The 25,359-nt window shown below is 40.9% G+C and overlaps 1 protein-coding gene across 4 annotated transcripts; it reads left to right on the top strand.

Moving 5' to 3' along the window:
* Positions 1-5,062: 5,062 nt before the first annotated feature.
* Positions 5,063-25,359, top strand: DHCR7 (7-dehydrocholesterol reductase). 4 transcript variants are annotated; one of them, XM_072985904.2, is made up of 9 exons: positions 5,990-6,098; positions 10,001-10,074; positions 16,806-16,909; positions 17,672-17,894; positions 19,565-19,652; positions 21,237-21,450; positions 21,802-22,006; positions 22,873-23,004; positions 23,593-25,359. In XM_072985904.2, the coding sequence occupies exons 3-9, from the start codon at positions 16,812-16,814 to the stop codon at positions 24,055-24,057; spliced, it is 1,425 nt and encodes a 474-aa protein (XP_072842005.2). In that variant the 5' UTR covers positions 5,990-6,098; positions 10,001-10,074; positions 16,806-16,811; the 3' UTR covers positions 24,058-25,359. The 4 variants fall into 4 exon arrangements, with proteins under 4 accessions (XP_072842006.2, XP_072842004.2, XP_072842005.2 ...); XM_078383178.1 differs by lacking the exon at positions 10,001-10,074 and adding an exon at positions 9,018-9,142 and having other exon boundaries at positions 5,997-6,098; XM_072985905.2 differs by lacking the exons at positions 5,990-6,098; positions 10,001-10,074 and adding an exon at positions 5,063-5,183.

Here is a 25,359-nt window from a genome sequence, read left to right as displayed (position 1 = left end):
TTTACTCTGACGTTAGCCTTGGAAGGCAGCCCATCTAGGAGAAGGAAAACTCCGATTTCAAACCTCCACTGCCTTGTTTCTATATCCACTGATGGAAAAGGCTTCAGGAATAAACCTCGAGGCAAAATCCGGAGCCGGAGTCCCGGAGGCAGTTCGTGTCGTTCTGACAACTCCTGCGACATTGCTGGAACCAGTTGTATTGGCTCTTGCCTTTCCATTGGACTATTTCAGTGATGTGGAGAGGGGGGATTTGCTGCCAGATATATTACTTTACCCAGGCTTCGTGCTCTGGAGAGGACATTCCAGCTTCGCATACAGCGTCAAAGTCCTCCATACAGAGCACATCACCATAGTCTCTCGAGACTGAAGGATGCCGTGAAGAAGTTGAAGTCTTCAGCAGCACAAAGGAATGGAAGAGGCAATTCATATCTGATGAAGTGGACTTGTCCACAAAAGCCCACATTAAAAAATACAAATGTTAGTCTTTAAGGTCCCACCATGTTTTTTTCTTAATTTTTATTTTGTTTTCAGTTGCACAGACAAACACAGCTACCCTTTCTACAGGTCTCAAAAACGTACACCTAGAGATCTGTGGAAGGTCATATTAAAATATAACAATCTTTAAGGTACAACAATGTATTTGTGTCTCTTTTTTTGTCTGAAATTAATAATACATGCAATCAAGTTGATTCTGATTCACTTACTTTCCTTGTGTGAGAGGCACCACAGTATATATATATATATATCAGAAAATTTTAACCCAACAACAGGCAACATCAAGGGCATTAACATCAAGGGCATTTATAGGGGCTAACATCGTAGTACATGTTGAAGTGCTTAAAAGTACTCTACATTGACATAAATGTGAAATTTTCAGCTCCACAGTCAAGCTGTTTCAGCTTCTATTAACTTTTATTGATTTGTCTTTTTGATGTGCCAAAATACTTGACATTGTTCTTGCTGGGAAATGGCTCTCCCTTTGTCCTGATACTTTTGAAATATTTGTATATATTGTATAATTGCTTTGGTGTCTGTCTCCAGCTGTGTACACTGCTATGGAAATGCACATGCCGTATGTCATCAAAAAGCATTCAGCAAGTGCCAGCTGGCTGCATAGCTCAGTGAGTTGGGTTCTTGGCTGCAGAGCCAGAGATTGGGCGTTCAATCCACCAGTTATATGCTTCCAAAAGACAAGGTAGTCTGTGTAGCCTTGGGCAAGCTGCACAGTCACAGAGCACTCATTGAAAAAGAGAGAGGTAAACCGCTGCTGAGTAAAAATCCTGGAAAGGGTGGCCATATGCTGGAACCAACTTAATGGCACATAATTAAGTTGCAGCTACCTATGCCTGTATTAGAAAGTTTTGGGAAGCTACTGTTGTATCAAACACAGCCTTACCTGAAATGTGGAGATCACAGTGCATGCGGTTGAAACAATAGCAGAGTGTGAGACTATTTGCTGTGTATCATTGCAAAGTTTTTATCAGCCCCTCCTGTATCAAATATTTGCTTATAAGTTTTTCCTGGTGTATGTATGTGTAATGAAATGCCAAGGAGTAAACTTGAGACATTCTGTACACAAAGTATGTACTTTGTCACTGACCTGTTGGCCTTCTTCAGATAACTGAGGCGGTTCATCGTATTCACTTTTGCTCCAAGGTCTCTCTCTCTCTCTCTCTCTCTCTCTCTCTCTCTCTCTCTCTCTCTCTCTCACACACACACACACACTCTCACACACACACACACACACACACACACACAGTTGAAAGTAACATGCACCTAATAAAATATTGTTAAAATAGTGCGAGGAATCTCATCTTCATCTGCTGAGGACATATATATTGGTTTATATATGTTACAGTAAGTGAAAATGCCCCTGGAGAATGTTGTGACAAACTCTCAACCTATTTTACATTTTTACATATAAATTGTATTACAATTTAAAAATGCAATTTATAACAGAGAAATATTGGCAAGCATACACCTGTTAGTTCACATGTAACAAAAAATAACGGTAACTGCACAAGCAGTATCCTGAAAAGTTGGATATTTGGGGTGTATCCTTAAAACATTGACTTTTCTGTAATAGAACTGAAAATAAAATGTCTGTCTCTCTAGAAATGCCCTTCCCAATATCTAATAAACAGGCTAAGTGTTCTAACACTATGCCATATTTCCAGGTGTTCATGTAGTTTGCTGTGATAAAGTCATCACATAATCACTTTGATTGCTAGATTGTGCATAGATCCCCCAGTATATTCTAACATAGTAAGTTCATCTTATACATACTCTGAATATGTGTGAGGTGGTTGGATATGTTTGGTCTTAGTACGGCAACAAGTATATGACAAAGCAACCTTCAACAGTTTTCCTATTATATCACATATCTCTGACCTCTTCTGCAACCTCGTCAAGCCTTTGGTAGGCATACTGAACTTCCATCTGGTAATGGCATATTCATCACACACAAGGAACAGAAAATTATTTTCAGTACAGTATCTTGAATAAGAGACTCAAGCATATTGCAGAAGAAAGAATGCAAGAGAAGTTGACAACTGAAACAGCCTGTACAGCATTGTACAATACCAACCTAAACTATTCCTAGAATGCACCAAGAAAACCCCACAAAAGTTTCTTTGTTTATTCTGGGAAGGTTTCTGTTCCAATCAGATCCTGTCATTGCAATTTAGATTCTGCATGGTTATAAATGTGTCCATTTCTCTCTGTGAGAGATATACCCACCCCAAATTTTAGCATTTCTTATTTTGCAGGAGGTGCCTTTATATTGTAGTGAGTTTGCTATGTTGATCACTGTCAAAAGGAGTCATGGATTCAACAAAAGAATGTTTGTGTTATTTGATGTTAAGAATCTATGTACGGTCTTGGAGATACAATGAACATTCTTACTTTGGGAATATGGTGCTGTCCACTTAGGAGTAGGATGCAGAGAAATAATTCAGAACCAAGTTTGCATTGTTAATTTCAACAAGAGAGCTACGAATGTACAATCTAAACTAGCTGAAAACTGAAATGTAGTACGGAGGTAGTTCAGATTTCTTTACACTCTAATGCAGGATCGGCAGATCTCTTCAACCTTTGGAAAACGGATTAGGCCTGAGTTCTGAATTATGAAGTAGTATACATAAATGGTGCTCTCTTCATTACAGATTTAGATTAGGCATCCTTCAGTCTTGAGAGACTATGGTAGCATGCTCTGTATGGAGGACTTGGAACTCAGCGTGGCTGAGAAGGCTAATTCGAGAGTGACAATCCCTTCCACACTGAAGACAAATACAATCTGTCCCCTGTCCAGCTACCTGATTTTGCTGCTTTCGTGACTGCCTCTTTGCCTCAGCCTGCTGGACAAGGGTCTCTTCAAATTGGGAGAGGCTGTGATGCACCACTTGCCTCCAGGCTGAACGCTCAGATGTCAAGGCTTCCCATCTGTTGAGGTCCATTCCTAAGGCCTTCAGATCCCGCCTGCAGATATCCTTCAAATATGGTGCTGGAGTAGAACTGTGCAGACGCCCTGGACTGCCAGAAAGTCAAACAAGTGGGTTCTAGATCAAGTCAAGCCTGAACTATCTTTGGAGGCAAAAATGTTGAAACTGAGGCTGTCTTACTTTGGGTGCATCATAAGAAGACACAATTCTCTGAAAAAGACAATAACGCTGAGAAAGGTGGAAGGCAGCAAGAAAAGAGGAAGATCAAATGTGAGATAGACTGACTTCCTACAAAAATCCCCAGGCTTGAGTTTACAAGACCTGAGCAGGGCTATTGAGGACAGGACATTTTTGGAGATAACTCATTCATGGCATTGCCATGAATCGAGGGTGACCTGATGACACATAACTGCTTACTACTACTACAGAGTTCAAGATTGCAGCCATGATAACCATCTCTAAAGGGATTAATTTGTGTGTCAGAGTGCCTTCAGTTTCCATTCCCAGGCCACTAGTAGAAAACAGATAATTCCATTAGGAATACAGAAGTTTGGTATACGTACATATTATGTGCCATGTCCAACTTTTCACCTAGGATAATCTGTAGTTCATGTCTCAGAAGACTCAATTGCAGCCAGTCAGCCAAACAGGAAATGTTGGAATTTCAAAACCTGTATCCAAATTCATCTCTCTCTCTCTCTCTTTCTTTCTCTCTTTCCACTTGTACTTTCTAAAAAAAGAAGTGTAAGCATTCAGTCTTGGCCTGAAACCATTTTCTATCATTCTAGATGTATTGGAGTCATAGGTGTTGGCCTGGATCTTCTAATATACAATCTATTTTAAGACTTAGCTTAAATTCAAGTTAAATTAAGCTTCAAGTTCCTAATTTACCATGAGTTTATCTAATTTTCTCTTCTACAGAGAAAATGTAGAGAAGCTATTTCCAGGGTTGCTGGTTGTCTCTTGCATTTGAAGCACAAGTCACTTGTTCAGTCTATGCATTTCCTACAACAGTTGTAAATAATGAGCTGTAATTAGGGCCTTGGAGTCACAACACTCATTTCCACAGGCTCATAAAATGGTTTTCAAATTCTGAATCAGAGCTTGGAAAAGCAGAGTAGTGTGTTACAAACTACAAGGATCATACAGTATTGGCTGTAGGATTCTTGAAGTTATTGTCCCCCAAAATTAACTTTTCTGTTTACTTTCAAGTGTTATCTGCTTTGTGACGAAAGGCCTTGACAAAACCAAAGTTATTTTTCTTCAGTTGTGGTGAGTGTTTCTTGAATGGATGGTTCACCTGCAAGGGTGTTATCTGAAATGACTGCTTGGCAGATGCAGCATGAGAAATCAGTTTTTGATTTTGAAATGATATGGACAGAAACAGGAACGTATGGATTCTGGGCTGCAGCTAACATATACATCTTGTAAATCTATAAATGAAGATATCTCTACACACATCCCATATCTGCGTGCTCTTTCATCTAAGCTATGTATTGTTGCCAAAGGCCTTGGAAGTAATGTCCTGCAGAAAAATAATTTTATATAACAGGAGTGCTTGACAAAAGTGCAACTACCCCCAAGGACATGCCAAAGAATTACATGGAAAAACATGTTAATTCAGAACACAAGATGTCTTATCTTAGGAATCCTTGCAAAGGATACAAGGACTACCATGAGATCTGATGGAATTCCATCATGGGTTGTTTCTGCAATTGATCAAAGATCCATTTGATCACCCAGGTATGTTCCTGATTCCTCCCCCTCCCCTTCTAGTTACTCTTGGCTTCTAATGCATTGCTTTTAATGGTTTTAATGTTCTACTACTCTTACACAGTATATTGTATTTATTGCATGCTCTTACTGTAAGCCACTGAGATTTTTTAAAGAAGAAAAATAGTATAAAAAGTAGTATAGAAATATTATTAAAGAAATAGCACTGCACTCTTCTGTGAGCCAATATTCTGTCAACACACTCATCACTCCACTAAGCAAAGGAGTAGTAGAGTGCTGTCCTCTGAAGATGCCAGCCAGAGACTGGCGAAACGTTAGGAAGAACAACCTTCAGAACACGGCCAAAGAGCCCGAAAAACCCACAACAACCAGTAGTAATTTGCCTTTTCCTGGATAGAGCTGTGCAGGAGTAAATCTAAGCCCCCCTCAGTATACAGGGCTGCTGACTTAACTTTTGTAGAATATTTTAATCAAGAAACAGGTTGGTTTTTTTTTCTTAAGCTAGGAGAAATTAACAATATATACAGGAAGCTGTAATTAGGTTTGCAATTCTTGTGTTTAAATCATTTGAAGGCAACCAAGCCATTCCTCTCCATCGGAAACCAATTTAGTGAGACGATTTTTGAAAAGAGGACATTCTATGTCTCTGATCCGCCTCCTCTTCAAAATACTCCTGGGAATAGGGGGTTGCCATGGTTACTTGAATCGGCTCAGCTGATGGCTTGAGGCAGCTGCACCAATCCAGCGGTGCAGCCCGGAATGATGCTGAAGGGATCCGGCAGGTGATTGGGCGATGGCTGCAGCCTGCAATTAAGGGGGATGTGGCAAAGACGAGAGAGTTTAAAACAAAGTGAACCGGGCGCTTTAGGCTGGTGCTTTTTCTGCTCCAAGATCTGGTCAAGCCCTGCTTTGTCCCCTATACAGGTAAGGCGCCGGTTCTGCTAGATTTTGTGAAACAGATTCCGTATGGGATTTGTAGGACCGCGAACGGTCAAGCAAGCGGAGGTTCTCTGTTAATGCACGGTCGCTGTTTGGGCAATGCTTGCACGACAACAAGGTGCACATCTAGGGTTAGGAAACAGCAGGTTGCATAACTTCTTGTTATAAAATTCATCAGCGATGGGGAAAAAACTTGTCTGCAATTGTATTGTTTTTTGCTTTCCCAGCCCACCCACGTTTTTAGACAGGCTCTACAAGCGGGGGTGTGGCTTGCATTCATAAACTGACCTTTTCGAATTTCAGAAAAATGCCAAACGCCTTGGTTCGGCGTTTTATTTTTTTATTTGCCTCACGTTCCAGCACGGCAGTTTTGGGGGGTTTAGACGGTTAAAGCGCCTGCCTTTTTTTATAATCCTGTCTGCCAATTGCGAATAAATAATGGGTTGTCGATATAACCCAATAAAGTCTAATCTCTTCAGTGTTTCCTCCCTCCTTTATGTATGTGTTTTTGAACGGAGTTCAAAGGGTTCTGTTTCTCGCTGACTGAACGTCAGAAAAATATTCGTCACGGTGCAAAGGTTTGATCGCATGTAGAATAAATCGTTTTCGAAATGCAAAGAAGAATCTGGACATATGCAGTAGTTGTGATAGTGGGCCAAGACGGCATTTTGCAAAATGAGTAGAAGCTTCATGTAACTCCTGAGTGAAGGAGGAAGGAAGGAAGGAAGCGCGCGGTTTGCTGATAAACCTTGCTCAGCGCAGCCACCAGGCTTGTACATTTGTTGAGAAGAGGGAGGGAAGGAATCTTCCTGGGTTTTTAGAAGTTAACGTGCGGTAGTGAACAGAGTACAGTACTGTGCAGTATATTGCACGAGACTCTGGTAAGGAGAGCTACTTTGAAGTGCCCACTTAGCTATGATCGCCTAACTTTTCTTGGAGATGTTGTAAAGCTGAGGGGTAATTTGGGGTTAGAATACCATCCTGAACTCTGTAGAGAAAAGGTGAAATTAACATAGTTTCCAAAGAAGTAGCTGTGTCGAACTGGCTCAGCAAATTGGCAAAAGAATGGCATATTTCAGGAACAAGAAAACAAACGTTCAAAGTTAGCATTTTGCCAGTATTCTAGTGGTCTAATAAAGTACCCCTCATTTTAGATTTATTTCCATGTTATCTTTTGTGTATCAACATTTGTTTATTTGATTTATATGAGGGTTTTGTTTTTATGTTTATTAATTTATGTTTATGTTGTATATGTGTGTGTGTTAACGCTAGCAGAGAAACCACTTAGAGTAGTGACTTGTCTACTGGATGGGTGGGACATACAGTAAGTTTAAATAAAATATAAACTACCCCATTAGTGTGATGCTGGTTGGTTTACAATAAGTGAAACATATACTCATAAGCAACAAATAAACAATAAAAAGTTAAAAACTTGAAAACATTAGACAGATTAAACAAATGGCACCAAAGACAGGTTCTCAATAAGACAGTAGGACTAGAGGCGTTAAATCAAGCAGGGTCAGTGTGGAAGATCTCCCTGAAAAGTAGTATTTTAAGTTGCTTTCTAAAGGTTAACAAGGAGGTCAGAAAAATCCATTTCTTCAGACATAGTGGGGGAATGCAAATACTATGTCCTCTTATATTTGTGTGTGTCCCCATGGTGATAGACTTCCAGACTGCTGGAAGTCATCCAAAATTCAGAAGTATGTACAAGTAAGATTGCAATTAGATATGAAAATAAAGAAAAACTAGTTGTTTGATCCGTGCTTGGGAACACAGTTCTGTGTTGACTAATCATGCCTTTATTACAACATTAAAAGTTTGCAAACAAGGTAGTTTTACAAGGTAGTTTTTTACTTCTTCACCAAACAAGATGATGTAAATCTGGGGATAGTAGAGGCAAAGTTTTTAGAACATCATCACATGTTGTCTCTTGTCCTAACAGACAGATGGTGAGCAAGGCAATGTCATGTTTGTTGTTTTAATGTAAAACAAAGGCTCCACAGGTTCAGGTTACAGCTTGCTGACTTTCTCTCTCCCCTTAAATTTGTACATCAATAAAAGTTAAAAAAACAACAATTGGAAACAAAAATAAAAGTTCTAATGTCCTGAACAATTTGGCCACCAAACAAGTTAGAATATGTATAAGATTGCTGTACATAAACCAGGAAAGTAGCTGGGTAGTCTTTTTTAAAAAAAATGTGTGGAAATGTCGGGTGTGCAGGAACTGGTTTGAGAACCACATTATGCCAGAGGCTTCATGATTCCTACCTTTGCTATGGAAAAAAGCAAGTTGGGACCCCTGTGAATCCAGCCATTACCTTTAGTTAGTAATGATCTGTTATAATGGAAAAAGCTTTTTACTCCTGTTATTCAGTCTGTATATTTTATTGCTTTCATTTGGGCATTGATGTATTTTTCTCATGTTTCTCTGTAGGGGAAAATTATAAACATAAGTATATGGAAACAATACTATAAATCATGTTCTTTCTTGTATGTATAAAGATGTCTGCCATTTAATTAGACGTGTGAGCTAAAGCAGGGTGGACAGTAGATAGATTTCAATCTACTGGTGGATTTCTAGGCTATTTGCAGTAAATTATAAACATTTATGGTTCTCAATTGTCAAACAGTAACAGCAAAGAAATGACTCCTTTCTTACCCAAGAAACTATAGGTCCAATAATTCCTTCAGCAAGCATGGCCCTTGGCTGCATTCCCTATGTAATTCCAGGAATTATAATCCCAAAAAATAACTTTTCTAAGGTCTGCCTATATTGAACTGTACAGGCGAAGAACACTTGGATTAACCAAAGGAATTGGAGTAGATTTTTGTATGAAAGCACTGTTGCAGAGTTTTTTAAAATTCTAGTAACATTCCTTTTTTTTTTTAACCAAACTCCAGGAGGCAGTGGAAGACAGGAGGACCTGGCATGCTCTAGTCCTTGGGGTCACGAAGAGTTGGACAGGACTTAACAATTAAACAAAACATTCCTTTTTGCTGCACAGTAGAAGTACACAGATCCACAGGTTACGCTTTGAAAACTATGCTGGGCTTTCTGTTTCTTTGTGTAATTATGTACTAAGCAGGCAGGTGTGTGTCTCATCTTAAATCTTCCAAAGCTATTTCTGATTTGTGAATCTCAAAAAATGAGAGAAGGTGAAGAACAGGTGCTCCTGCTTGTATTGTGTGGTGTACAGTGCTGAAGATCTTTTAATGAAGGTCTTGGTTAAAAGACCATACATTGTTTTTCCAGTTTTTCTTCAGCAATGGTTGTAAATCTGCATTGCTGCTTTTTTCTGCAGTAGGTATCCTAAAGGGCAAGGCTGCTGAGTGCCTCTAAAAAGAGGTGGTGATGGCTGTCCAAGTCACATCTAGTCTTGAGCATCTGGCTGCAGAGGAAGAGGCTGTGAATTTGATTCCCCACTGTGCCTCCTTGACAGGGACTACACTTAATGATCTTTAGAGTCCCTCCCAGCTATGCAGTTCTAAAATGATTAGATTAAATTATTAAGGTCCCCTGCATGACACTGCTCATTCATGAAAGTTTCTCTAGGTCTCCTCTTGGATTCCCCTCAATGGAAATCTGTGTGTCCAGCATAAGTAGACTTCTACATGCCAGGTGTTGCAAGACAGACAACAGGAAAATGCTGCTTTCCTCATGCTCTCCTTGCTTCCTGGAGGTATTTTTGCTAATCATTGCTGGCATAATTGAGACAGGTGATTTGGTCAAGCATGCAAATGTGACTCATAAAACAGGGTCTGAACCCTGAAAGATGGTCACCCATATCTTTTTCCTCTTGACACAGTGACTGTTTCAGGCCCGGCCATCGTATAGCAGCATAGTATGTGTGATATTAAAGCTGCCCTGTTTTTTATGTTGGCAGAACCAAACTTTGGGCACCACTTGGTCATCACCAATGATGGTGTGAAATTGGAAGAATACTGAGGTATTTCACAGGTAGGAAATTGAATAGGGCAATTAACAGTGTGCACATTACAAACACAAGTGTAATGAAAAGTAAAAAAATATTGAGTAAAGAATCAAGGTTAATTCCTAGCTGTTAACTGCTTAGTACTAAAAGCAGAGCAGAAGCAGGTGACTAAGTCTTGCGGTGCTACAGAGAGAGATTTGCCTTCCCTGTCTCTGCTTTATTTGGCATAGAAGCTACAGAGAACCACCCTGGAGGTGTTTCCTCTCCTTCTACTTGAACAAAGTGGGAGAAACTGTGCAATGAGACATTTTGGTGTAACCTTTTGCTAAGGTGGTTTTAGTGGGTATTTGGCTGCAGGGCCAGAACGTAGTAGTTGGACTTCTCACTGTGCCTCCAGGAGCAAAGAGCCAGCCTGTGTAGCCTGGGAGGGTTGCCATAAATCAGAATTGACTTGATGGAACATAATAGTTATTATGTTTGAGGAAGATTGCTTCTTTCTTCCATAGAGATTCTTAGTGTCACAACAAAAATATTTAATAGATTAAATAGATTAAGGCACAGGTCTTTATCATTCAAGTCAGAAGCCTTGAATGCAGACTTTAGACTGAGTAGTATCACAGAGCAGGCAATGTTTCAAGGCTATGAAAGTTGTCAGTCCATGTGGTGTAGATAGAATATATTTCTCAGAAGTGGAACTGGCAGGGAGGGTGTGACCTTGTTGGTACTTCTGGACCTCTTAGAAGCCTTCTGTACCATTAACTTATATCCCTCTGGGCATTCTCTCTGGAATGGATCTTAGAGGCACTTTATGGTAGTTCCAGTGTTTCTACGAGGGCTGATCTCACCTGTGCCTTAATCTATGATTTGTAACTTCCAGAGGTTAATGTAAGAAAAGGAGCTAGATAGAATACATTTCTCAGAAGAAAAAGGGGCACTCCAGTGTACCTTTTAAATGGAGTGAAGTATATAGAATCATAGAATAATGAAGTTGGAAGGCACCTATAAGGCCATCAAGTCCAGCCCCCTATTCAATGCAGAAAATGGTGCTGGGGGAAAATATCCTGTTCGACACCATGGCTATTGGTCGTTTGGGTCCCCCAGGGTTCAGATCTTTTTCCCATACTATTTAACATCTACATGAAACTGCTGGGATTGGTAGTCTAGAGTTTGGGGGTTTGGTGTCACCAGCATGTTATGTTACCCAACACACACTCATTACCATCTGAGTCCAAGGGAGATCCATGGGGCCTACGTAAGTTTCTGATGTTGGTGATAGACTGGCTGAGAATGACCTTCTCTTGATCATAGGCCTCACAAGCATTTTTGGTGAAGCTGAAAGAGAGGGCCTTTTCAGTGACTGCTCCCAAACTGGGGAATGCACTCCCCAGGAAGGAAGCTTGCCCCTCTGCCTTTTATCTTTGCACCAGCAGTCAGAAGCCTTCCTTTTTTAGTAGGCTTTTAATTAACTTGGACAAGTACAGACCCCTGCACGATGCAGCATATACGGAATTGAACTGGCATATTTTCAAGTGTGTTTAGATGGTGGACTTTAATAATTGTTTGATTTTTTTTAAAAAATGCATCTTATTGTGTTTTTAACTGTGTTGTAATGTTTTAATTGATTGTGCACCACCTTGGGTGTCCTGTGGGGAGAAAGGAAGCATATAGATAAAACTAGTCCATTGTGTGATTGATTGCTTAACATGCAGCCTCCACAGTACTTAGGATCAATAATTAGGAGGTGTGATTTCTCTGATTTGATCTCATATAAAATAGGATTCTGACCATAGCCACCAGGCCATTAATGACTACTAATCAGGATAGCTATATATGATCTGTATATCATTTGCTGGGTAATACAAAACAAAGGGTGGAGTTGTACTCATGTCCTAGTAGCAGGTTTCCCACAAGCAAGGGACTGGCAACAGCAAAGTGAACAGAATGTTGAACAAGGTAGTCTTCGGTCTCATCTAACATGTTTCACCTTATACAGTATTTTCATATAGAAGAGAATATGTGGTCTTTCGGTTGTGTCAATCCGAACGTACAGTGGTGCCCCGCATAGCGACGATAATCTGTTACGAAAAAATTGTCGCTATACGGATTCATCGCTATGCGGAACCAAAAAGCCCATAGGAATGCATTAAAACACTTTTAATGTGTTCCTATGGGCAAAAAACTCACTGTTATGCGAAAATCCTCCATACGGCCACCATTTTCGCTGCCCAGTAGCGAGGAATGGGCGCAAAAACACTGGGGGCGGCCGTTTTTTTACCTGGTGGCCATTTTGGAACCGCCGATCAGCTGTTAAGAAAAATCACTATGCGATAATCGGTAAGCGAAACAGCTTACCGATCATCGCAAAGCAATGTTTTACCATTTAAAACATCGCAATGCGATCGCAAAAGCGATTGCAAAAAAACACCGCTATGCGGATTTGTCGTTAAACTGGGTGCCCGTTATGCGGGGCACCACTGTATAAAACTCTACTGCACTTTTAAATGGTCCAGAAAACAACCAGGAGCAGGTGTGTTTTCTAGAATGTAATATAATCCACCTAAGCAAAGAACTGTTATTTGAAAATATTGCAATTCTCCAAATTCAGGAGATAATAGGAAACTGGTCGGTTTAAAAGCAAGACCTTTTTGAATCTACAGAAAAGAAAAGGAAGAAGTTTGGGATTTGCAGATCTTATCAGGTTTGTTCATAAGATGGAAAATCACTCCTCCCCCCATTACATCTGAACTGCAATTTTTTTTATTGAGGCAGATTTCATGACAGCAGTTCAACACTGATGCTATCTCATTTTCAGCACCATTTTTGATGAAACCTTTGTGGAAAATGTATAGATCTTTACAATTTAAAGGCAATTGTACCAGTAAATGTGGCACTTAAATTGTCCCCTCAATAGCCTTAGAAAATTCAATCTGAGTTGCTATTGCATTTCTGACCATTTGCTATTATCTTAGGCATTATGGAAATTGTAACCCAGCAACTTTTGGGAAACTCAAGTTGGTAAAGACTGATATGAAAGTTTTAACTGTTACGTACCATATTTTTTGCTCCATAAGATGCAATTCCCCCCCCCAAATGTGGGGGGGGGGACGTCCGTGTGTCTTATGGAGCTAAGGCAGCAATTTTGTCCCCACTGGCCCCGTGGGGGGGAGCGTCACAAGGGTCCGGGTGAGCCTTCCAGGACCCTTGCGACGTTCCCCTACCCCCCACGGGGCCAGCGCCAGTGAAATTGCCAGTTTCTGGGAGTGTTTGGAGGCTTGGGAAGCCTCCAAACACTCCCAGAAGCCGGCGATTTTACCCTCCCGGCCCCGTGTGGGGGGAGTGGGGGAGCATCACAAGGTTCCGAAGGAGCCTCCCAGGACCCTTGCCATGCTCCTCCCACCCCCCCACGGGGCCAGCGCCGGCGAAATTGCCAGTTTCTGGGAGTGTTTGGAGGCTAGGGAAGCCTCCAAACACTCCCAGAAGCTGGCTATTTTACCCCCCTGGTCCCGTGGGGGTGGGGGGAGCGCGTCGCAAGGGTCCTGGAAGGCTCTGAAGAGTTCTGCTGGAAGCCTCTGAAGAGTTCCAGAAGGTGGGAATTTTACCCCCCCTGGCCCCGTGGGGCGGTGGGGGGAGCGTCGCAAGGGTCCGAGGGAGCCTTCTAGGACCCTTGCCATGCTCCTCCCACCCCCGCATGGGGCCAGCACCAGCGAAATCGCCAGTTTCTGGGAGTCTCTTGAGGCTTGGGAAGCCTCTGAAGAGTTCCAGAAGGTGGCGATTTCGCCCCCTCTGACCCCCAAGGGGGGGAAGGTGAGTCTCTAAACTAAAGGGTCCTAGAACACACCCTAGGACCCTTTGGAGGCTCACCCTGCCCCAGGAGGGAAATCGCCAGCTTCTGGGACTCTTCTGAAGCTTCCCAAGCCTCAAGTCCCAGAAGGTGGTGATTTCACCCCCTCTGGCCCCCGGGGGGGGGGCAAGGTGAGTCTCTAAACTAAAGGGTCCTAGAACATACCCTAGGACCCTTTGGAGGCTCACCCTGCCCCCCCCCGCTGGGTCAGAGGGGGGGAAATCGCCAGCTTCTGGGACTCTTCTGAAGCTTCCCAAGCCTCAAGTCCCAGAAGGTGGTGATTTCACCCCCTCTGACACCTGGGGGGCAGGGTGAGTCTCAAAAGGGTCCTAGGGTGTGTTCCAGGACTCTTTAGAGACTCACCCTTCCCCCCTCCCCGCTGGGCCATAAGGGGCAAAATTGCCACCTTCTGGGACTCTCTTGAGGCTTGGGAAGCTTCAGAAGAGTCCCAGAAGCTCGCAATTTCACCCCCTCTGACCCCCGGGGGGGCAGGGTGAGCCTCCAAAGGGTCCTAGGGTGTGTTCCATAAGATGGACTTCTCTCCATAAGGCTCACCAATTTTTAGGAGAAGAAAACAAATTATTTTTTTCCTGTTTTCTTCTCCTAAAAATTTGGTGCGTCTTGTGGAGAGGTGCATCTTATGGAGCGAAAAATACGGTATGTTCTTTCTCAGGGGACTGCCCTCAGATAAATAGATAACTTCTTTCCATGAACCTTATGCTCAAGATTGCATCCAAATATTCTAATTTCTTTTAAAAGCAAGAAATGTAAAAATTCTCCCAAATTCCTTTTACAGCAATAGTAGTAGTGTTAACTAGAAGCACTGTTACATCAACATTGCTTTGTGCAGCTACAATGCTTAGCCGTGTTAAGACAGAAACAACTAAACTTAATAAACCATTAAATGTATCAGAAACCAGAATCATATAATAGTACAAGCTTGGGGTTGTTTGTTCAGGCTTTAGACCTGTTTTCTAGTAGTATGTGTGTTTGAGTGTATAAGGACCTTTTGTCCATTGTCTTTAGGTTTTTTGGGGGGGAGGGTCAAGGCAAGCAATGAGCCAGAACAAAATAAACATAGTACAGTAATTGATCCTATAGTTATTGGTAGCTTCATCTTGAATATGATAAAATCTGTGATAGGCAGTATGGTACTGCATGAATAGATACAGGGGGGTTCATTGTGCATTTTCACCATTCGCTGGAATTGGAGGAGGTGTATACTGCATAAAATCTAATTTTTTCCACTTCACTTAATCAGCAATTTGGGTATTCTGCAAGCTATTTCATTTCCTTCATTTAAAGCTGTTCACTCTTTAGTCAAAAAGCCTTTTAGAGTGTCTTAGAGATGGATGTATAGCTGAATGGTTTTTGGTATCTGGCTGCAGACCCAAAGATTGGGAATTTGATTCCCCACTGTGCCTCCGGCAATAAGACCCAGCATGTGTTGTCATGAGCAAGCTGCACAGTCTCAGGATGCCCCTAAACTAGGGATCTCCAAACTATGGTCTGTGGGCCACATCTGGCCCACCTTGCCATTGTATCCGTCCTGTGCCTTTCACCGCAGGGGAGGTGCGTCCATGTGGGTAGACAGGGGTGTGTGCATCTGGGAGGTGTGAGGGTTCGAAAGTAACCTCAGGCTGGTTGGACACAAATACAGGATGTTCAGTTTTTTGAAAAAACAGAACTGGGGTTTATTGGAACATCAAATAAAGAAGTGTCAACATTAAACTTGTAATTGTTCTTTTCTCTCATCGCCAACGGGTCAAACGAGGCTGTCCATAAATCTTGTAAAAAGGGATTGTAACTTGGGTCATACCAGGGTCCTTTAGAGAACGGGTTAGTCTCACCCAGGTCCTTAGTATCAATGTCCACGTCAATCAAGGGTAGTATCTCTCCATGTCCCCTCTCCTGGTCATAGGGGTTGTTTCCCTCTGCATAGGGGTCCCAGGGTCGGTAAATACCTCCTCCGGCGAGCCTCCTCCAGACGTCATGCTCTTCTTTCTCTCTCCTCTCTTTCAACCGCCTCCTTTTCTTCCCTCAATCGTCTCCGCCATTCTCTGGCCTTGGATTCCCCCCAATAAGACGGTTTAGGGGGCAAAGCCCTTCTACGCCTGTAATCAGCCTCCTCTCGAGGCACTCTCACCTTCTCGCACCCAAAACAGTGGAAACAGGAAGTATGAAAGACACAGAAGATATTAGACTAAATTACCAAGTTCAGGATGTCATGGTCACCTAAGCACAGGCGATTGACTGCAGTGTCATCCCCCATCTGATGGCTTCATAGCTCAAGCAATAGAGAAGCTGCTCTCATGTGCAGCAGCATCCAGGTAGCATGAAGGGTGCCAGATCTCTCAATAATGCACTATACTATCCTGATCTTGTCCAGTTTCAGAAGCTGAACAGATCAGGCATGATTGGTAGTTAGATGGGAGACCATCAGAGGGCACCGATGATCTCCAGGTAGTTCCAGGAAGAAATTCTACCTGAAACCCTAGAGAGCCACTGCCAACCAGAGTCTGATAATGTTGGCTCAGGTGGATGAGTAGAGTAATCTGATATAAGGCAGCTTCCTGTGTTTCTGAGAGAGTGGTGATGTAGACTGTCTAGTAGAGATCTGTTAGTTCAGCAGAGTCATTTCATAGTTCAATATAATAAGCTTATTACTATGTCCATTGTCCAGAACAAGCCTCTAATTTGTATTATTCCAAAACTGTAACAATGTAGAAAACATATAATAGGCTTTCTCCATGCCCAGGAACTGCCATGTCAGTAAATTCCAACTCCTGCCCCAGTTGCCCATGTTCATTGGAAGAATAGTAGGTTATTTAAAAAAATGCACATATATTTATATGATTTAATTTAATAAATTAAATGTATTGCTTTAATTTTTTGGTGTCATCTCTTCCACTGCAGGCTACAATGATGGCTGGTAAAGAAACACAATTTTCTAAAGGAGGAGGAAGTAAAAATCTCACAAATGGAACCGGAACTTCTCAAGGACAGTGGGGTAGAGCTTGGTAAGAGGGTTCTACCTTTAGCTGTGGTAGAAAATGTTTGCCTACAGGAAAGCACCATCAAATCAGACCTTAACATGGCTAGGTCTGACCTAATCAATATTAAAACATTTTAAAACATTAAAAAACTTCTAAATTTAATAAATAAGCATTCCTGAGATTCCCACTTAACACTTAAAAGTCTGTCTGAAAATAAAAGTCTTTGCTTGGCTGTGCATTCCAAGTCCTGGGAGCAGCCACTAATAAAGCTCTTTCTCATGTTCTCACCCAAACAAATCCTCTGTTCATACAGTACCTGGATATTATTAAAGCTTACTTAATGGTGTGTGGATGTTATGTACTTTGAATATTACTGCTCTTTTGATCTAGGGCCAACTGGCATCATTCAGTTAAGCAAAAGTGTCTCCAAGTTCAGTGCTGTAGATTTGTTAACTTGTCAGTATCACAGACCAAGGATGAGTGCTAAACCCACTATCATGTTTAAGATATTAATAAAGAGGAGAGTGGGCACATGAATGTCAGATGTTGAATATTACAGACAGCTGCTTGTTTACCTGCCTGTGGGCTACCTTTCCACATTTGTGATTTATCTCAATCATGGTTACACTGGAGGAGAGAGGAGTGTATAAGCCCAAGGTTTATGCACATACAGTAATTGCAATCTGTCTTTTATTGTTATGTTTGAACTGGATCATGGTCACAGTACCTTGTTATAGCAATTCACTGTTTGCATTATGTGATGATCTTTGTTTCTCTGTGTTTTAGGAAAATTGACTGGTTTTCCTTGGCAAGTGTTATTTTTCTACTCCTGTTTACTCCCTTCATTGTGTATTATTTTATAATGTCATGTGATCAGTTCAATTGCTCACTAACTAAACCAGCCATTGACTTGCTCACAAGCAAAGTCACTCTCGTGGATATCTGGAACAAAACACCATCATTGACCTGGAAAGCAGCGACTATTTATACTTCTTGGGTTGTTTTCCAGGTATGTGTTCTGATGCTTTCTGTTGGAATCTAATAGGGTATGAGCAATCTAACAGTGAGGAAAAAAATGAAGCATTGCTGTTTGCAGGACAAGTATTTAAAGTTACATTCAAAGCTCTCACATATTGGAGACCTGAGTATATAGGTTGTGTTTAGAGATGGGCACAAATGACTGATTCAGCAGGTCAACACGGTTTGTTCCCCAATGAAACAAATGGTCCAAGGTCTGGCACCCCGCCTCCTCCAAGCACCTGTTGGAGAAGGAGGCACCGAGCCACACATCAGCTTGTATTCGCAAAGGCTTTCACGGCTGGGATCTAATGGTGGTTGTGGGTTTTCGGGCTCTTTTCGTTCTGAAGGTTGTTCTTCCTAACATTTCGCCAGTCTCTGTGGTCGGCATCCTCTGAAGATGCCGGCCACAGAGACTGGCGAAACGTTAGGAAGAACAACCTTCAGAATACAGCCAAAGAGCCCGAAAAACCCACAACAACCACAGATCAGCTGCTTGTCAGGAAACGACCTGCACCAAACTAGCAATTTGTGCTCATCTCTAGGTCTGTTCCTAACTCTACTCATCTTCCATCATTGTAAACAGTCTTCAAACCCCAATTCAACCTTAACATTTGTTCTCGTATTCCAGCTCTGTTTAATTATTACAGTGAATAGTTGTTAGATGTTATCAATTTTAACTATGATTTTAAACTGATGTGACTCTTTTGCTTGCCATCCAGATCTTTCTACTGAATTCACTTTTTACAGAATATTCTTAGGAGCTGCTGACACCCCAACTTCCTATACCCCCCATGAGCTTAAAGCACACCTACATTACTTTCATGTTCACCACCCTCACTGAGCAACAATGACTGAGTACTTGGGTAGATTACTTACATATTTATACATCCACATAGTGATTTTGAATAAGTCTTATAAAAAGTCCTTAGCTAGCTATAGTCTTTTATATCTATGCCAGTCATATATTAATACTCAGTTGCACCATTGATAGCAGGGAAAAGTGTTTATTGTTGTACATCTTCTAATATCATTTTTGTGTGTTTTTAAAAAGTTTGCTCAGCAGCAGAAGCTACTATTGGGCAAAATTCTGTTGTCTAAATTTATGCCCAGTGCAACTTGCACTGGGTGCCGTAAACATTAATTTACACTAATTAAAAGCTTTCTATTTCTCCATTTAAGGTCTGGAGTCTCCTTTGGGCTCCCTTTTGTCCTGGGGAAACCTTTGAGAGTCTTGGGATGAGGGAATAAGGAGCCTTTAAAATTCAAAAATAGCCACCAGATTGGTACCAGCAGTCATAATCCCAGTAGTGTTGATTTTTTACTTTTAAGGCCCCCCACACTTCCAAAAACTTTCCCAGGGGAAAAGGAAACCCAAGGGAGTATACATACCTAAAATGGGGACAATTTTTAATCAGTGTTAAATGTTTCTGGTGCCTAATCCAAGTCACATCAGGTGCCAAGTTACAAAAGAATGTTGTCCTTTGTGTCCACAATGGGATCTGAAAGTGTGAAGACTAGAAATTTTGCAGAAAAGGTTTGATTAAAAGTTCCTAAAAATAATTGGAGATACAAATTAAAAATTACCCAAGCTTCACAATTATTTGATCTAGTTTATGATAGAGTTTGAACTACATTTGATGCATACTCTCTTTTTTGCAGATAATTTTGTTCATGCTTCCTGACATTTGTCATAAATATCTTCCTTACTATCGAGGAGGACTGCAGGAAGGTGCTGTGACACCTTCTGGTAAGTCTATTCTTGGCTGTATTTACTTGACAAGCTTTCTGGTGTTACTGAGAGAAAAAAGATGAGGGGCAAGGAATTTCTTATGAGACTATTTTTTAGGTGTCTTCTGAGCCAAAAACACATTTAAAGCAATAAGGCACAACAATCCATTTAACAACCCACTTAGGCAGCCGGTCACTGAGGGAAAGCTTACCTGAAGAGAATGGTCATCGCCTGCTTGCGGAAGGACAGCAAAGATGGGGCCAGTCTGGCCTCCTGTGAAAGGGGGTTCCAAAGTCTGGGAGCAGCAACAGAGAAGGCCCCCTTCTGTGTCCCCACCAAACAAACCTGTGAAGACTGAGAGAAAGGCCTCTCCAGATGAACTTAACACCCGAGCCCTTTTATAAAGGCGGATGCAATCCTCAAGATAGCTTGGAGCCAAGCCACATAGGGCTTTATAGGTTGTAAAAAAAGCATTTTGAACTGTGCCCAGAAACAGATCAGCACCAGTGGAGCTGCTGTAACACAGGCATTCCATTATCCCTGTGACCAGCCCCATTTACAATCTGACTGCTGCATTTTGGACCCACTGATGTTTCCAGACACTTTCCAGATACAGCCGTAGGTAAAGCACATTATAGTAATTCAGCCAGGATGCAACTAAGGTATGTGTCACCATGGCCAAATCAGACCTCTCCAGGAATCCGTGCATCTGGCACACTAGTTTTAATTATGTGCTCCTGGCCACTGCTGAAACTTGGGCATCCAGGCTCAGAGACAAATACAAGAGTGCTCCCAAGCTGTCTACCTGTGTTTTCAGAGGGCATGTAACCCCATTCAGTACAAGCTGCACCCCTGTTCCTTGATCTGCCTTTCAGCTGACCAGGAGCACCTCTCTATCTTTTCTAGATTGTTTCAGTTTATTCACCCTTATCCAGTCCATTACTGATACTAGACACTGATCTAGAACAGGGATACGCTTGCCCTGTCCAGTTAGAGTTTCCTTCCTGTCTTGAAGATTCATTTCTCCATGCTCTCATATCTGGGGATCTTTCTCAAAACAAATATGTAACATTATGTCTGTTTTCTGTTCTTCAGATCCCTTTTTAAACCCTCCGAGAACCTTGCCTTAACTTGTTTGGCCGTATAGTTTATGTCTGTGTAGCAGCTAATTTAGTCATGTTAATCTCTTGTCACTTTTGTTTGTCTCCTGCTTTCCTGTTTTCTTCCCCAAGGTTTTAAAGCCTAGAGAAATGAGTTCCCCCTTTATCAAATCTGTCTAAACCATGGTGTATGTTACTGGGTTGTTGTTGTTTTTAAAGACAAATAATATATAAGCACAAGAATTTGTATTAACATTGCTGTTGACATAGAATGGCATAGTGGATGAAAACAGTCCTCTTCAGGGTGCATTTAAAGCAAGTCCAAAAAAATAAGCTAGGTAGGATAAAGGAGGAAGTCTCCCACTCCTAATCTTCTCCATGAAAATATGTGTCATGCTGTCAGCAAACAAGAACAATAATTCTTACATTCGTAACTATGTGCAAGTCACAAAGATGCCATGCTGTCTTTCTCACTGAATCTTGTAACCCTCTTCCATTTCAGGCTTGGTGCTCAAATACGAAATAAACGGACTTCAAGCCTGGCTTATCACACACGCACTCTGGTTTACAAATGCTTATGTTTTCCGCTGGTTCTCACCCACCATAATTTTTGACAACTGGATTCCACTTCTGTGGTGTGCAAATATCCTAGGCTATGCAGTATCCATATTTGTAATGATAAAAGCCTACCTTTTCCCCACTAATGCAAAAGATCGGTACGTTGGTCTTGATTATATCGTATGTGTGATATTGACATATTTGATGAGTACTGCATTTCTTTTTCTGATTGAAACAATAACAATATTAGTAAAAATCTATATTCTATGCTTCACAGAAGCTAAAGGCAGCTAAAACATTAAATAATTATTGCTTTACTTGTTTTTAGCTCCTTGAGGCCACAGGTGTAGAAAAACTAGTATGGCATTTGTGATTTATTATTATGCCTTTGCATCAGACTGTGTGAATTCCTGGATGAAATTTCCTTCAACTACATATGTTTTTAAATTGATCATATATTCTGCGATTCAGTCATTCATTTGTTCATTCATTCTTGTATATTGTTTCAGCAAATTCACCGGTAACTTCTTCTATGACTTCATGATGGGGATTGAATTTAATCCTCGTTTAGGAAAATGGTTTGATTTCAAACTGTTTTTCAATGGTCGTCCAGGCATTGTAGCCTGGACCCTAATTAATCTCTCTTATGCAGCAAAACAGCAGGAATTACATGGACAAGTAACTAACTCTATGATCCTTGTCAATGTCCTACAGGTAAGCACACCCTTTAGTATCTTGGTTAATCTTAAATGCTCTTAACATTAAAGCTGGCAAAGCTTCATAGAACAAAATGCAGACTTTATCTAGATGTATATGTAGGTGTGATTGAATTTTGCAATAATGGGCTGTGGCTCAATATGTTTGTTGCCATTCCTTCCTACAGTTTTACACCTTATCTCCTGTGGCCTTTGCTCAATTGGGGATGAGAACCATTGAGATCTGGGGAACCCTCTGCTATGGGCTTGTCCCTTGTTCAGGGTGCTATCCTTTATGCATCTTACAGAGCGATGGTGGCAGAATGGTTGGTAGAATTGGTGGCTAGTGTGTCACATGCTTGTCTACACTTGCAACAGTCAAGAAAGAAAGTTTGGCCTTCTGGGTGTTTGGCTCTAAATCAACACTGTCTCGGTCTATTAGAAGTTATAGGTCAGAATCTCTGAAAAGCCAAGCATTCCTCACTTGCTATATGTATAATTCTGAATGGATAGGGAATGTAGTTGGGAATGTTTCTGTAGTGGGAATGGGGATGGCTTCTGTGTCTGAATGTATTCTGTGTTTTTTGTGCTTTGTGTGGTTGTACCAATGGAGGCTCATTTAATTTCACTGCACACATGTTGTGCATTGACAATAAAGGTTATTCATTTATTAACCAGTCGGCGTTGTAGTTCATCAGATACAGGGACATCTTGTGTTTAGAGATAATAATGGTTCAGACCTATTGTAATTGTAGGGAACGGAAATAATCCAAAGGATGCTGGTTGCCACTACAGTCCATCTGGATAGAGTTGAACTTTTGTGTTATCAGAAAATGGCCTATCTATGACTAGGTGCAGTGATATCTGACAGTGTGTTCTTTTTAGGCTATCTATGTTTTGGACTTCTTCTGGAATGAAACCTGGTATTTGAAAACCATTGACATTTGCCATGATCATTTTGGATGGTACCTTGGATGGGGAGACTGTGTTTGGCTTCCTTACCTCTACACTTTGCAGGTATTTTCATAAGCACATATTCTCTTACGATGCAGCATTCAATAATATCTAGAAGCCATGGTCACAGCAGTGGCAATATTGATCTACCACACAGATCTTGTTCAAGTCTTTCTGGACTATTTTAGGTATGTTGTGTGATGCCTAACATCCCAAACCAAATGTATATTTTCAGAATACTTTTGTTCTTTGCTGAATAATAAGTGGAGATCTAATGCTTCTAATGTGACAGGCAGTTTTCTGACTGCTGTTTTACCCTTACAACATTCCTGTGAGGTTGGCAAGAAAGAATTCATGCTATGATTGTCATGGTTGTGTGGGAATCTGAACCTTGGTCTTCCTACTGCTGACTAAGCTACTGATGCCCAATACAAATTTTCAATGCAGAGTGACTTTTTGTATGTCTGAGTCAAGTGAACTATTTTATGCTTTTAGACAACAGCATTAAGATTGTCCCCTGCTCTGTCAGATGACAGATCCGCTATTAAGTTTGGGCTCTGCTAAAGGGGGAAAAAAATGAAAGGTGTTGATCAAATGTGAATACTTACTGACAGGATTTCTCCTCTCCCCCACACTCATTTCTTTCCTTAGGGACTATACTTGGTCTACCACCCCATTCAGCTTCCCACTGGTAATGCAGTTCTGCTTCTACTTTTGGGTCTGGTGGGCTACTATATCTTCAGAATGACAAATCATCAGAAAGATCTCTTTCGTCACACTGATGGCAATTGCAAAATATGGGGCAAGAAGCCAAAATACATTGAATGCTCCTATACATCAGCAGATGGGACAAAGCACTACACTAAACTGCTAACTTCAGGGTTCTGGGGGGTGGCCCGCCATTTTAACTATACAGGAGACCTGATTGGCTCCCTGGCATACTGCCTATCTTGTGGTTTTGACCACATCTTGCCTTATTTTTACATCATTTACATGACAATTCTTCTGGTTCATCGCTGCATCCGAGATGAAGACAGATGCTCTAGCAAGTATGGCAAGAACTGGAAATCGTATACTGATGTGGTACCATATCGACTGTTTCCAGGGGTTTTTTAAACGCTTAATTTGGGGGCAGAAAGTGTATGTTTTAGAATCCATGTATGAACAGTATTTTTTCCCTGTGGAACAAATTTTGAAGGTATATAAGAACAGGGCATCAACAAGGTATGTGGGACAAGCTAAAGGGATAGGAGCTAAAATCCTCATGCCACTACAGGCATACATTATACAAATATTTTAGGGATGATTTTGTTAAAAAGGAACACCTGGGCTGATTCTTTTTTTTCCAATGAAGCTTCAAATAATACTACTAATAAAAATATTCATTATGATCAGGGTTCATACTGTTACTTTGCTGTAAGTAGGGTTAAGAGGGAAATGCCTCTTAAAAGTAGGGTTTTTTTTTACTGCTGATTAGCATAGCAGTGATTCCTGATTGTTTATTTACAAATTCTGTTCTGGGTGAAGGGGACTTCTGAATTAATAATGAAGAGTTCCACTTTCCATTTGATTATCAGGTCTTTAGATTAGGACCCTTCGTTAACCTCTAATTAACTCTGAATGCATAAATCATAATATAAGAATTGTTATTCCATTTAAAACTTGGTGACTGTGAGTGATAGCTTTGTACTACTTCATTGTTGTTTCAACTCATATTTGTGAAATAATCAGGGTCTGGGATGCTCAATTATAATTTCTTCCCACTTTCTGAAATTTTTGGAATAACTGACCTTGCTAATTGTCTTAGAAGGTTTCTGCACAGTATTTGTATACACAAAGTCCACCTTTTAATACAGGGAAATATTTATTTTAAGTGGGAATAGTAATGTGTCTGCCCTTTTTCAACACTGAGATGGACATTTCTTGCAAATGACTGTTGTACTGTTTCTGCAAAAATGTAATGTGAATATAGAGTTCGTTTCTCGTTGATGACAAAGCGACACAGTATTTCCTATAAAATGGAAATCCATGGCCTGTTTAAGATGGAAGCAGGTTTTGAATTATTTTTAAATGGGTTTTATAAATACAAGGATTATGTCTTTGAGTATTTTCTATAATATGATCAATTCAATTTATATTGAATACAAGTATTATTCAGAGAACTATGTCAATAAGAAAGCTGCCTAACTTGAGTGATACGCAGTTTTTCCTATAACATCTCTTGTGGATATTGCTATACAGCTTAAACTTATGGGCAAGAGAGAGGAAAGCTATTTAGATTTTGACTGTTTTGTTTTGTATTTGTCCCTGAAATGTACTTTTTACAGTTATTGTATTAAAGATACAATCCTGAGATTCTGTGATCTAAAGCTCTTTTATTCCCATTAAATATAAACACTTTTGTTTAGCCTTCTTCTA

This window comes from Pogona vitticeps, chromosome 1 (genome assembly GCF_051106095.1).
Source record: "Pogona vitticeps strain Pit_001003342236 chromosome 1, PviZW2.1, whole genome shotgun sequence".
Classification (NCBI taxonomy): Eukaryota; Metazoa; Chordata; class Lepidosauria; order Squamata; family Agamidae; genus Pogona; species Pogona vitticeps.
Note: the sequence above shows the minus strand (reverse complement) of the source record. Positions and strands in the feature narration are given on the sequence as shown.

What these genes read in the sequence shown, in the direction of transcription:
- DHCR7 (XM_072985903.2), top strand. Translation starts at nt 5,994, where the DNA reads ATGTGGCAAAGACGAGAGAGTTTAAAACAAAGTGAACCGGGCGCTTTA. An exon ending in CTGCTTTGTCCCCTATACAG is followed by an intron (nt 6,099 to 16,805) that starts GTAAGGCGCCGG and finishes CTTCCACTGCAG; the next exon opens with GCTACAATGATGGCTGGTAA. An exon ending in CCCACTAATGCAAAAGATCG is followed by an intron (nt 21,451 to 21,801) that starts GTACGTTGGTCT and finishes ATATTGTTTCAG; the next exon opens with CAAATTCACCGGTAACTTCT.